This window comes from Ixodes scapularis, unplaced genomic scaffold, assembly GCF_016920785.2.
Source record: "Ixodes scapularis isolate PalLabHiFi unplaced genomic scaffold, ASM1692078v2 PGA_scaffold9__187_contigs__length_104089568, whole genome shotgun sequence".
Taxonomy (NCBI): domain Eukaryota; kingdom Metazoa; phylum Arthropoda; class Arachnida; order Ixodida; family Ixodidae; genus Ixodes; species Ixodes scapularis.
Window position 1 is genome coordinate 69,856,771 of NW_024609884.1, and position 13,762 is coordinate 69,870,532.

The 13,762-nt window shown below is 44.6% G+C and overlaps 1 protein-coding gene across 1 annotated transcript in view; it reads left to right on the forward strand.

The window, feature by feature from the left end:
- LOC8026853 overlaps window positions 1–13,762 on the forward strand; it is a 65,817-nt gene that overhangs the window by 45,587 nt on the left and 6,468 nt on the right. Inside the window, exon 14 of the mRNA XM_029980455.4 lies at window positions 3,419–3,590. Within this exon, the coding sequence (XP_029836315.1) occupies window positions 3,419–3,590 (172 nt within the window). The remainder of the gene's footprint in view (window positions 1–3,418; window positions 3,591–13,762) is intronic.

The following is a 13,762-nucleotide window of genomic DNA, read 5'->3' on the forward strand; positions in this document are numbered from 1 at the left end:
GCACCTTCCCGAAGCTGCGCCTTTCTTCGGGTCGTCGCCGAAATCTGGGCTCCGCTGCTTCGGATGATCCTTTTTTCCTCCCGCCTCTTGTCTGCTTCTTTGTCCTTTAGCTTTCGGACTAGCAGTCCATACGTCAATGGCACCAACGGCAATCAGAGCGGCCGGATGGAGTGTCCCAGCGGTGCTGGAGCGTGGCCAGCCGCTGGTGCACTTGCCCCGGAGCGATGCCAAGGTCCAATCCTTGCGCAGAATGACCGCCTGCCGTTCTTCGATGCTCGCGCTTCTCTTCTTCTTTTTCTTCGTGAAACGTGACAGATATCCTTGCCGTACGTTGTCGAAACTCTAAACACTCAAGAAAAACACTTTTGCCAAATATAAAGCGTGCGTAAGCTATAACGAAACACACCTGCGAGCTCCTGTTGATGTCCAGGACCTTGGGCTGGAGTGTCGCTGTTAGAACTAAAATCTGACGACCCCGCATTGTTACTCGAGTCATCACTGCTGCTTGAGTCATAAAAATCAGCAACAGAAGCGGCCGAAGTGCTTGCTAGAGCCTTCCGCTTTTGCGGTGCGCGTGGCAAACGTGATGCTTGGCTCCCGACTATGCAGTTTTTTTTTTTTCGGTTTTGTTTCGTTTTTTTCAGCGCCGTCTCACATCAGAAGAGGAAAAACAAAACCGAAACTGAAAGAGTAGATTTTTATGAGCAAACTAGGTGCCCTTGTCTGTCTGTGACGCGCCAATTTTTATTTTTCCAGATGCTTTGAAAGTCATCATGGACTCCGTGTTTGGTTTTTTATGGCACGGTACTGAAAGAGTTCTTGTGTAAATAGGACGTGACTGTTATGCCTTTAATAGCCTAACCTCTTCTGTGAACAACTAGCAATAATTTTGTGTTTTGATCCGTTATACTCTATACTCCGCGACAACTTTTCTTGGCAATGCAGTGGAAGGTACAGGCCCGCATCCCCTCTCCCATTTTGAGTGTGCGCGAGCTCTCCTCCTCTCTCCGGAAATGGGGGAGGAGGAGAGCCTGCATACACTCAAAATGGGAGAGGGGACGCGGGCCTGTACCTTCCACTGCATTGCCAAGAAAAATTGTAGCGGAGTATAGCAAAACTTCCCTTGGCAATTGAGAAAAATGTTAAATGTTGAATGAGCGCATTCAGCTTTTACCAAAGTACACGAGCACAGGGACTTTGGCCACATTGCCATACATCTCCGAGTAGAAGAGTTGGCAATGCCCTCATGAAGGTTCTCTACTCCCATGTTCATTTCAGCTTTTGCTTGGAATGTCTTAGAACTCTACCTTTGTGACTTGCGTAATAAAAATGTTCTTGGTTTCAGGCATACTATTTCATTCTCTTACTAGCCTCAGTAGTAAGCAGGTATCCTGTCACAACAAACAGAAGTCAGTTAGTCGGGTGGGGAGGGGTTACATAATACGCTGTGTGAATCTAGGCGATATTTCACATTTTCCTGGGTATTGCGGAAGTAGAAGATAAAAAAGGTCTGCATAACATGGTGCCCCAAATGCGCACATTCCACCTTGCATCTAGTTTTAGTGGCAGGAGAAATGTTGCAAGAAAAAAAAAGAAAAAAGGAGAAATGTTGCAAGAAAAAAAAAAGAAAAAAGAGCAATTGAAATTCTTCTTGCAACAAGGAGAATTTCAAATTGCTTAGCTTGAATCAAGGCGAACAATGAAGACGGCCGATAAAGTAATTCCTTTCAGGGAGGTTCCAATCTCCTTGTGGCAAGAGCCTCAGCTGTCCTGCTTTTTCCCATAAAAGCACGCTCGCCAACTATGGTGCGGGACTCAACGCTTCGCTCAATCAAATGAACAATATACACAGACATCACGGGGGACAAAATAGAGTTCTTGCTACGACACTCGGTGTGGTGGTCTTTCAAGAAGACCTTTAGTAACTCCAGAAACGGAACCACTGGGCTGCCTGACGGCAGTGTCCAGATTCTGTGGTTGGTCAACTGTGGTCACATTGAAGGGGAGGGAGAAAGGGAGGGGGGTTATATTCCTAAACCCCTTCCCTCCCCCATGCCTATGCCACTGCCCTTTATAGATGCTGTGCTTTGTCCCGTCTTTGTGTGTAGTAGTCAATGTACTGTACAATTTACGGGTACGGACAAAGCAGTCTGCAGCAATTTGGTAGTCATTCAATATTTGTCTTCCTTTTAAAAAAAAGAAAACGGGAAGAAGGAAACTCTCCTTCAATTCATCTTTCCCATTCAAGAAAGAGGGAGACCTTTCTCCAAGGAGTAGCTTAGAAACCCGCTCTTGTAGAGAGAGGAGAAGTGTGCGAGAGGGAATGGAGAAAAGGAGACTGGAAACCGGTTTTCTGCCCGGCAAAGGACTATTTTGTAGGTCGGCCTTTAGCAGCACGAACGACGGAACACTGGTATAAAAATAAACAAAAAAAGTAAAAGAGCAGTACATGTGAAACAAAAAAAGCAAGCAACCACAAAAAGTCTAAAATCATACAAAAATAACCTTCCCCAGCCCCCCCGGCACTTTCTCGCCTCCTTTCTGGTCACACGAGCACTTCCCTAAAGAAAGAAATAGAATGAGTATTAAATCCAGACAAATTGCGGTTTGGTAGTCTTGTGCTACTGCTACCTTACGTACAGTTGGACTGCTTTTGACACTAATAGATTGAAAGTAGTTCTAGTTTTGTCTTATTGCTCTGGAAAACATTTGCCCTCCCCCGCAGCTCTTGGAAGTTTCGTGGTTTTGTTGGCGGCTCTTAGGTTGGGTCACCCTGGCCACCCCTGGTATATACCCATGTTTTCACATAAAACCTGCGCTTCAGACCCCTAGGAGGCCATCACAAAATTTTTATAAAATAGTTGAAGAAAACCTGGAAAGTCGAGGAATTTGAAAACACCACTTAAGTAGCCACCCTGGGTTGTAAATTAACCTGTCCCCATTGCCTCAGCAGAGCCCCAGGGCCTCGGTCCTGCCAACAGCAAAGCATGGTATATTACATGATGTTAAACTCTGGGGCTTTTTTTTTAACGTCTCGGCAAAGCCAAAAGGCCATATTTTGGTATATACTGAAACCCAAAGCATGTCTTAATTTTTATTTTCTTAATTTAATGCAAACATGGCACCCTGGGGGGAAAGTGACACTTCTCATTTAAAGCTTCAAATTAATTTAATATCTAACCAAATATTAAGGGTGTGGTAAAATAAAGTAATGCCACTATTAAACCGAGTTGTGAAATTGGTGCCTTGCTGTCTTTGAACATGAGGAAGATACATAGAAAGGAGGGACGTACAACAAAGACTTTCTTCGTTGTCCGTCCCCCCTTTCGTTTTTGCGCACCTTAATTGTGAGTTAAATGTAAGGTTGTACTTATGCCTTGAAATCAAAATGATTGCTCTCTCTGGCTTGTGCATGCAGAGTCGGCGAGCAAAATCAGTTACCGCAGCCCAAGATCAAAATGACAGGCCCTGTGAACGGGAAGGAGTGCTATTTCTGGAGGACCTTTGGGTGTGTGTACGGCAGCCGCTGCTTCTACGAGCATATTCCCGAGCACGAAGGCATTGACAAAAACTTTGGTGGCAAGCCCAAGGTAATGCTTTCTTCTCTGTGCATGACCTTTTGCTTTTATTGCATGCTTTGCAATGATCAAGTGCAATGTGGAGAAAGTCTCAACTTTTCTCTCCCACTGCCTCGACAAGTCTTGTCTGTCCCGAATTCGTTCCGCAATCTATGAAAGCTGTGACCGCAAGTTTGCAGATTGCAGTTTTAGTATTCGTTCACCGTCAGGTTGATCATCTCTAGGGTTCTGTGTTTTCAGAGTTAATTTTTGAGCAAAATCGGGTGGTGTCTGGTATGTTTTACTTTTTTTACCTCAAATTTAGAGTTTTACCTTAAATTTCAATAATTCAGCAGAATTATTGAAACCAAATTTTTATAGACAACACTATAAGAGCTTAGCCTTCCGTGATACTAATAAATTTGTCCGAAATAAATACGTACAGTTAATTAAATACGCTCGCCTGTCTCGAGACATCTTTCCAGCTGGATCTGCCAAATGGAGTTCCGGTAATCAGCAATGTGGAAGATGCCTTTTTCGTTTCTTGTGTTGTTAACTGCTCAGGTTTGGCTTAATTAGCAGAGAGCTTTCACCTCCCGCCATTCACGTGCAGGTACTGAGAAGAATGCGGATATAAATTTAATCAATCAACAAAAGGTGGCAGTATAAAGGCCAATGAACTTAGAACTTTGAAAAAAAGTCACCAACTAAATCCCACAACGAGGTCTTGACGTTTCAAAATGGCTGTTTTTTCTTCAGGGACGACTATTCCCAGGTAGGGGACAGCAGCTTTGTTTTCTTCTATGATAATGGTCTCTTTTTTCACTTTGTTAGGTGGCTTAGTCCATTTACGTATAATGATGTTAATGTGCCAGTGCACCCATTGATGTTTCCTGGTGTTGTATGAATATGCCATTACTATAAAAAGCCTCTGGCAGAAGTTTGTCTGAACATTTATGATACGGGTGTTTGCGAAGTCAATTCTATGGTCATTGTCCTCACAATGCTCTGCAAGAGCGCTGCGCTTGCAGTCGAATTTGCAGGCATCGTTTTTGTGTTGCTGAATTCTTTTTGAGAAGTTCTTTGTTTCGCTGATGTAGGTGGCAGGGCACTCTGCTCATGGAATTGAATATACAACATCCTGCACTCTTTCTTTAGAGGGGCGATCTTTTGGTCGCACCATCATTTGTCCAAGTGTTGATACCAGTTTGTGGGCCACCTGAATACTTTCTTTTGCCAGCGCTTTGCTAGTCCCCTGTATGTAGGGAATACAGATGTGGGTGTGTGGGCAGAGCCGTGTGCTGCACTTACTTCGCGTTAAAGGGATACTACAACGAAATTTTGGCACTAATTTTTTGGTCTATATGTGTTCAAAGGAGCAGTATCACATCAGACATACCAATATCTTGTTAAAGGGACCATGAAATGACTTTTTTACTTTTTCCAGATAACTTTTACATTAAACCGTCAATGTTCACGGAATGCCGAACAGGCATCCGTTTTCGTCTCGGTTTATTAACTTCTACACAAAAAATTAATGAAATATCGACTTTTTCTTGACCGCAAAACAAGCCGTGACGTACGCTGCTTCCGGAACCGGAAGTTCTCTCGGCAGTTGGAGATGGGAGCGTTAGCGGCGACTAGTTAGGGTGTGCCGGTAGGTTTTACTGCGCCGATGTCACCGACGTATTTTCTGAATCGGCACCTCTCATCGCCGCATCGCAGCTGAGCGAAATTCAATGAGATACGTTGCGCTACAGCGACAGCTTGGGACTAGTCCCATACGCCGTTATGCCTGTTGGGAAGTGCAGCGAGTCTTCCGGTGAAGACTCCAGAAGTTAACCCAATTGTCATTGTTGGTAAAAGGCGGCCAGTGTCAGTCGTTTGCAAAGCGACGTAGATGGAAACAAATAGCCGCGGCGTTTTTCGCGGTCTCGGAGATGCAGGAGCGAGCCGACATTAAAAAAGATACGTTTGAACTACGAGTGTCAGCAAGAGCCACATAAATACCTGTTCACACTCGGAGCGGACGCGCGCGTTTAATGGAAGTGCTGTATTCGCGCTGTTGGTAAGCGCTTCGGGACCGATCTTTTACGATTGCAACTCGATACTGACGCGACACTCGGCAAAGAAAGGTTGGACCGGTATTGCGCGTATACCTCCCACGAACTGTTACAGCTCGACAGTGACGTGCAGTCTGTCAGAATAAAAATGGCACACCAATAACAAAGTGTACATACCGTGTTACGAAGGTAATCCATACAGCGTTTATTTCAGCTCTATATCACACAAAACAAGAAGAGAGAATTGACGAGGGTCCCTTTTCGACGAGTGTTCGTCAACCCTGCCTCGGAAAACAAGGGGAAGAGATTGACCACACCTCTTAACCTGAAATCGAGGTCAGCGATCGAACTATAATACGGGAAGGGTCCACAAGGGTAGCGCGGGCATATTCCATTCAGCACGCCAGCCGGTCGTAGGCAGACAGACGGTCTTGCGACGAAGCAACGCTGCGCCGAGTCGGAGTGCCTGCTAGGCCTATATCCTGAGAGCTTCGTCGGAGCGGGATTCGCGGCTGTTGTCGCTCTTCTCGGGTGTTTGCGGATCCAGCGTTCTTGTTCGTCGTGGTCTGTTTTAAGTACATTTTTTTCTTGCTGCTTGAAGTCGGCACGCGCGAGATGAAGACGTAGAAAAATAAACGTTCAGTCAGTCAGAGTTCTGAGAGGAAGGAAACCAAATGAAATAACCGTTCTGAAGTAGGCCCTGCCCTACTGCGCACGCGCAGTGGTTGCTTCGTTTACCACACGATAGATGGCGCTTGGCTCTCAGCATTATCAAATTTGGCAATTTTCGCCACAGATCTCTAATTATGCTACAAAATGTGGATCTGAATATTATTAAACAAAACTTTTAGGAAACATTCGCCGGCTATTTATTGTTTACGATCGCGGTGCTGGTGAGGTAGGCTCTTACCCAATAGGCGACCTGGATTTGGCTGACGTGCTCCATTTCCGCGGATGCATCGTAGTGAACAGGCGAAGGAAGGAAGGCGCAAAAGAGTCCAGTTTTCTTTTCGGCGACCTGGATTTGGCTGACGTGCTCCATTTCCGCAGATGCATCGTAGTGAACAGGCGAAGGAAGGAAGGCGCAAAAGAGTCCAGTTTTCTTTTAAAAGTTCTATAGCAAATAATTTTTTTTGGCTCCCTAGTTTTGTGTTTTTGTGTTTCGTTTCACACCTTTTACGACGTGCGGTGGATGAAATTCGATTTTAAAATCATTTCATGGTCCCTTTAAAAAAGTCTCGAACAGGAATTTTAAAATGAATTAAACGATTAGCAAAGAGCACCTGGTGGATGTCGCTAACGCCTCGCTTATAATGCCCGTCTAGGAACCTTGACAGCTAGTGACAGTGAGTGTCTCGCCTCCGGCCACGACGAGAGAAGAGGGGAAGGAGGAACTCCCCTCTTTCCAAGAATCCCTTTTGTGTGTTGCAGGAGTCGCTATTGTCCCCCTACAAGATTATAGAAGATTAACCCGTCACTCGAAATTCATACAAAAGCAGCCGCTTCGGTGGCTGGAATGACTAGCTCATCCTCTCGACGTCAGCCTCGCCGTAGCTTTGCTCGTCGTGAGACGGCTTACGTCACGATTGCGTTGGATGTCACGTGGTCTCTGCTGGGCCTTCTCCTAGTGCTTGCCAGAGTGGGCCGTTTATAACGAAAAATACAGCCACCAGGCTCAAAATACAAATGTGCGATTGTCATTTACAAATATTTTGGGTCATATTCAACCTATTTTTGAACACGACGGGAATATTTCAAATTTCATTGAAGTATCCCTTTAAAGGAAAGTTTTATAATCAGACCAACGGAACCGTCGTGGGTGTGTGAATCTCGGTCACCGCATCAAGTCTTAAGATAAGAGTCCATTGAACAAAGGGCACTGTAGTCATTCGCCAGAAGCCCCAAAATGTTTTTGTGCTACGTTGAGGGTACCTCTTCTATCGCTAAGAAGGCGGAAGTAGACAACCTTCGAGCGCATTTAAACACTGTGAAGCCGGCCATCCAATTCACGGTGGAATGTGAGAAAAACAACACCTTGGCGTTTTTGGATGTGCTTCTGAAGAGACAAAGCGAGGACCTGGATTTTACAGTATATAGAAAGCCAACTCGCACAGGACGTTACCTCCGGTTTGACTCAAACCGCTCAGTGAGTCACAAGGCTTGAATGGTCACGACCTGCTGTCCAGAGCAAGAAACATCTGCTCATTAGAGATGGACCGTAAAAACAAAGAAAAAACAGTCGTCATCAATTTAAAACAGAACGGCTGCACCAGTAGCTTCATCTCGTGTTGCTCGGCATCAAGATTGCAATCATAGACACCTTGAGTCACAGAACAGCACGTGGCTTCACCCACTGACCCGCATCTGTGTTCCTACATAGAGGGAACAAGCAAAGCGCTGGCACGTATGCTGGCAAAAAAAAAGTATTCAGGTGTCCCACAAACCGGTAGCAACACTTCGACGTATGATGCCACGACCGAAAGATTGTCCCTCCAAAGAAAGTGCGCAGAGTGTTTTGTATTCAATCGTATGCTCAGAGTGCCCTGCCACCTACATCAGCGAAACAAAGAAATTCTCAGAAAGAATTCGAGAACACAAAAACAATGCCCGCAAATTCGATTGTGAGCACAGCGCTGTTGCAGAGCAGAGCCGTAAATTGGGAGAGTCTGGCCAGTGGGTGTGGCGACAAAGGCGCTGGAGAGGAGAAAAGTGGAGGAGAGAATCGAAGGAGGAAGGAGGGAGCAAAGAGGAGACAACCTCCATTTTGACACGACACGCTTTCCATACAGAGCACTGTTAAAGCTACGCGTCGTCAGCTACGGGCCAACTTATTTTTCGCCTGAATAAAGGTTTGCGGTTAAGGGGATACTGACAGGGTATTTATGCCCGCCGAGGTTTTTGCTTGTACGTGACATATGAGAGCCCAACTATCCAGAACAGAATTTGCGGCTCGAAATTCGGTTTCTTTCTGCCCGAAAACCGCCGATCGAGAACTGGCCAGTTTGAGTCGTGCTCACTCTCTTTTCCGTGGTCACGGGCCGTTTTCTAAGGCTTCGACGCGACCACCAAATTTAATCAAAGTCGTGGGTCATTGAAGGCACACAGTCAATACTAAAAATAGAAAAAAATATGAAACCCATTTTTTGTGGCTTCCAAAAAACTGCCAATATCTGGATTGAAAAAAAAAAAAAAAAAAGTTGCACAGGCAACCGGAAGCATTCTGTGCGTTCACTGCATAATTCTCAACATGGCGTCATTTCGCGTGACTCGCGGGTGGCAGCGGACGAGGGGCGTGAGACCGGGGGTGGATCCAGAACTCCGTTTTGGGGGGGGGGGGGGGGGGGGGAACTTTGTAAGGATATACTATCCTCCCATTCTTTCGTGTGCACCGGGGAGTCTACCCATGTCAAATTGCCCTCCGAGAAAGGGGGAGGGGGGCGGTTGCCCCCGTCGCCCCCCCCCCCCCCCCTTGGATCCGCCCCTGCGTGGGACCTCTACTTCAGAATTATTGTTCACGGTATCGGCGAATCTGTCTTCCTTAGAAAGAGAAATTTTGGGCCGATCAAAAGAATTGATATTCATCCCGTACAACACGCCCGACCAGCAAGCTGATTGCATGAAGACGTCGCCGAGCCGTTGTCCCTTCTCGTGGTTCAAGACATGGCTCGCTCAAACGTCAAGCACGAAGTGCGTACTTCGAGTTGAATACGCACGCGTATGGTTTCTTTACTTGGTGTGAATGTGGCCAATGCGGGGTGCTGCCCGACTTCAAGCCGGGAGTGCATCTATTGGAGGGAAATCGGCAGCAAACTTTCCGACACACAGTCGACCGGATGCATTACTATGAACCAAAGAGTTCCTTCAGTAGCTCAGTGGAAAGACGTCCCCTTCACACGCAGCGGACTGGGCTCAATCCCTAGGTGGATGTACCATTTTTTTTTTTCAAACATTTTGCTATGTTTACATTTCTCTTCTTTTTTTTTACAATTACCACTGAAAGAAAAAAAAACAAAAACAATTGTTGTGGACGATACGTCGCTGGAACTCAATGGCATGGGATTCCATTTTTGACACCTCTGCCGCACAATGCCACTTTCAGATGTGAGGCAGCTCATCACGCAACATCTCGGGAGTATTCTTTTCGGAGCCGATCGTGGGAATTCCCCACGGGCACTCACTACCAATTGCCAACGCTTAAATGTACAAAACAACTCATCTTGAAGTACAGAACAGCGAGCGGAACAAACATAACTGCAAAGGAATCGCACGGCGAACGGATCCCGAACGAATTTCATCTGCTGCACCCAAACGAAAAAAAAAAAAAAAAAAAGAAATTTGCACTGTCGGGTGTAGCCACGTGACTTTTGCCACTCACTCTCTCCTCTCCATATCTCCGTGCGGTGCGTGAGTTACGGTTTCAGTTTCGAGCAGTTGCGTTTTTTGGCTTTATTAATAAAATATGCGACTCTGTAGCAAAATATTAATTGGGTAGTATTCCGACACCATAAATAATAGCCTGGCAAAAAATGAAAAAAAAAAAAATTTGGGAGTGTCAATGTCTCTTTAAACGTGGAGAAAACTTTGTTAGCTTTTTAACCCACTGGGGAACAACAGTATATCATTTTCTTGCCAGAGCCATCGATATAAAAGGATACAACCAAAATTTAAATGCCGATTCCTTGCATTCCATCTGGCGAATGAATGAAAATGGGGGCCCTCCCCGCTCAGCTGGGAGTTCACGCTCATGCGCTCACGCTTCTCACTCTGCGCCGCGGGATGATTGGCTCACTCGGGAAGGGGGCGTTGCAGTGATGAGATCATAAACTGGCCAAACTCTCTCAATATATGGCTCTTTTGCGGAGCACTGTGAGGACAATGACCATCAAGTCGACTTCGCAAACACCTGCATCATAAACGTTAAGACGAACTTCCGCCAGCTGCTTTTTATGGAGTAATGGCATATTCAAAGAACACCAGGAAACATCAATAGGTCCACTGGCACATTACCATCATCCTATGTGAACGGACTAAGCCACCTAACAAAGATAGGCTTTATTTGACCCCGGAGGGTCGCAGCGTCCCAGAAAAGCTATTGGCCCGTACCTGAGGCCTGTGGTGCTGCAGTATTACAGGAACTTAACACAACAGTAACAAGAACATTAACAGTAATTAATATTTAACGCACAGGTCATATTGGATGGTATGTGTCAGTCCGAAAGGGAGGTGTCCGTCACTGCCGGAGGAAGCCTGATGCCTCCTTGCACCAGGTTTTCATGTCCTCTTTCTTTTGGGGGAGACACTCGGTGAGCTGTCTTGGTAGTGGGCGCCACAAAGAAGTGAAAAAAGAGACCATCAATGTAGAAGAAAACGAAACTGCTGCTCCCTATCTGGAAATAGTCGCCCCTGAAGAAACGACCGAGCAGGTTTTGAAACGTCAGAACCTCGTTGTAGGATTTGTTTGGCTTTCTAAGTTCTAAGTTTTTTTTTCCCCAACCAGGCAGACCTGGTTGGGGAAATGTTGGCGAGATGTTTACGTTGTAAGAAAAAGACTTCTTCAAGTGGACAATCCGATACTGAGTGACTAGAAAGGCCACACGTTTGACTATTGTCCTAGAGGAGTTATCCCCTTTTTGTGAAAAGGATTCAAGTCATTCTTTTGTGACACATTAACAAAAGGGAAAATTAAGGGAGGATATGGCCTGGGAGGGTCAGTTTTTGAACCTTTCACTGAAATTTATTCGAATTATCGGGGTGAATTGAACCCGATTAGGTAGGATGACATCTAAAGTTTGTCTTGTATTCCAATTCTACAACGTACTATGCTTAAAGAAGCTGTGCAACGATCTTAACGTTGAACGAATTGGCATCTTTTGGTTTTGATATTGTTCACCTTGTCACAAATGACAGAAAACACACCTCCTTTTATCGAAATGTTGCGATTCCGCCGCATAATAGCGAGGCAAAACTTAGAATATAACCGGACCTGCAGCCGCGAGCGCGGCCATGAGAAACACGTCTCATGACGTCAATGGGGAATCTTGAAGAAAGATAGCAAGTTGTGCGAATACCTGCTCGATAAAAGGTAACTTTTCTATAAATCTTGTCGTTCCAACATATATATAAATGCGTCAAAAACCTGTATCATCTACAAAACTTTAATTATACGGAGTTTTAGTGGCACCATCTATCCTAGGTCCACAAACCCATCAGCTCTATCTGCTACCGCGAACAGAAGCCGGAGGGGGAGGGGGACAGGGCCAGACGGGTATGGCCGGACCCGGATGAGACTTTCCTCCTTTCACCATATTGTTTGCGCGGCGCCCGCCAGCACGTGGTCACGCAGTCACGAGCGGATGAGTTCTCCTTGCTCACTGATGGCTCTAATGAGAGAACTTTACCGGAACCCCGCGCCTACCCCATCAACGTCACTGCGCACATGACCCGGAAGATGATGTAGGAGTTGAGAGGCAGCAAAAACCTGGATCTTTTTTATTTTTTTAACTAAAAACTAGGGTATCCAGGCAAAATCTGTTTTCTGTAGTTCACTTCAGAAGTGTCAGGCATCAACTTCCACAATTATTTAACCACAGCCCTGAAATTGTTGCACAGCTCCTTTAAGAGGGGGGGGGGGGGGGGGGGGGGGGGGGGGGGGGACCTGAGTTTCTAAATTTAAAAAAAAATTCATTTTTCAATTTTGAGGTTTTTGGTTTTAGAAACTAATTATACACCCTTACGCTAAATTTCATAACCATGCGCCAGATAGTTACGTTGATATAAAATATTTTCAACACACTGTGAGGCACTAACAAAGTAAAGGAGTTCAATGTTTGAATGCATTGCTGCAAATTTCATACGAAGGAATCTTTTGTTCAAAGGTAAAAATATTCTGATACCACAATCAAGATGTTTCTGAACTGAAATTTACTGGGGAATCGGGCTATCTACTTTATTTTGTTTTACATTAAAGCCCTCATTGAGAAAATACTTTTCAAAAATTGACATAGGACCGATATGCATGTCATATTTTGAGGTAATCACTCTTCCTGAAATATTTACATTTGAGTTATAAAAACTAGATAGTCCAAAGTCCCACATCCCCCTCTTTATACTCAAGCAGTTAAAATGATGCTTAATAGCTTCATTTGCATATCATAGATTTCTTAACGAAGAGTGACACATCTTCTTATGCAGGTATGTAAAGTTGTCCTAGAGAGCTGAAAGTTTGCACAGTACACCTACATCTGAAGTTAAATCTCCCCTTTAAATTTAATTCCAATCACTTGAGTAGTTCAGAGGTTCAACCTCTAGCCAGTGTCCCCCCTTAATAAGCTCCAGAAAAAAAGTGACTGCTAGAAAAGGTATTACAAATAGTAATACCAATCCACAAATTTTTGTTTTAATGGGAAGTTAAATACTCCTAGTGCAAGTTACAATAAACATTATTGTAGCAAATGCAATTCTAGAAAAAAACAATAGCACCTGAAGAAATAAAATAAATTGCAACAATTTTTATGTTATCAAATATTTAGTTTTCATGATGAAGGAGTCAGCTTTCTCACATTATGAGTAGTACCTTAACTTTTTCCTCAGGAAATTTCATTCCAGGACACTACTGAATGAAGTCTTCACACTTTCAAAATGTCAAATGATGCATTTGTTCATACCGCATTTCCTGCCAAAGAGTGAAACTGAGAAAAATGCATTTGATGTTTAATCTTTAGGTTTCTTTATTTTTTATGAATCCCAGATATACAAACTTCACCTGGACCATTGTTGGCACCTTGCTCTTTGAGACTTTGTTGTTCCCCTGGCAATAGCTACCAGTTGGCATTGTTTGTAGGCAAGCTTACTTTGGTAGCAGGCATTTCTTGACAGATAAACTGCCGACAACTAAGTGGCAAATGACACTAAGGAAGAGCGGCAAAGCAGCAATATGATCTGAAGTGGAAGATACTGTCAAAAGGGCATTACTGAAGGTAACACAATATGTCACTGGGCAGGACCAATTGTAAGCCTTGGCCGGGTCTCAACCAGTAAGATTGCTCATACCATATTTTACACATTTTTTTTTTTTTTAATGTATGGGGTTCTTTTGGACACGTATACTTTTAAACTTTGAAAGCTTCTACGGGCTAAATCTAG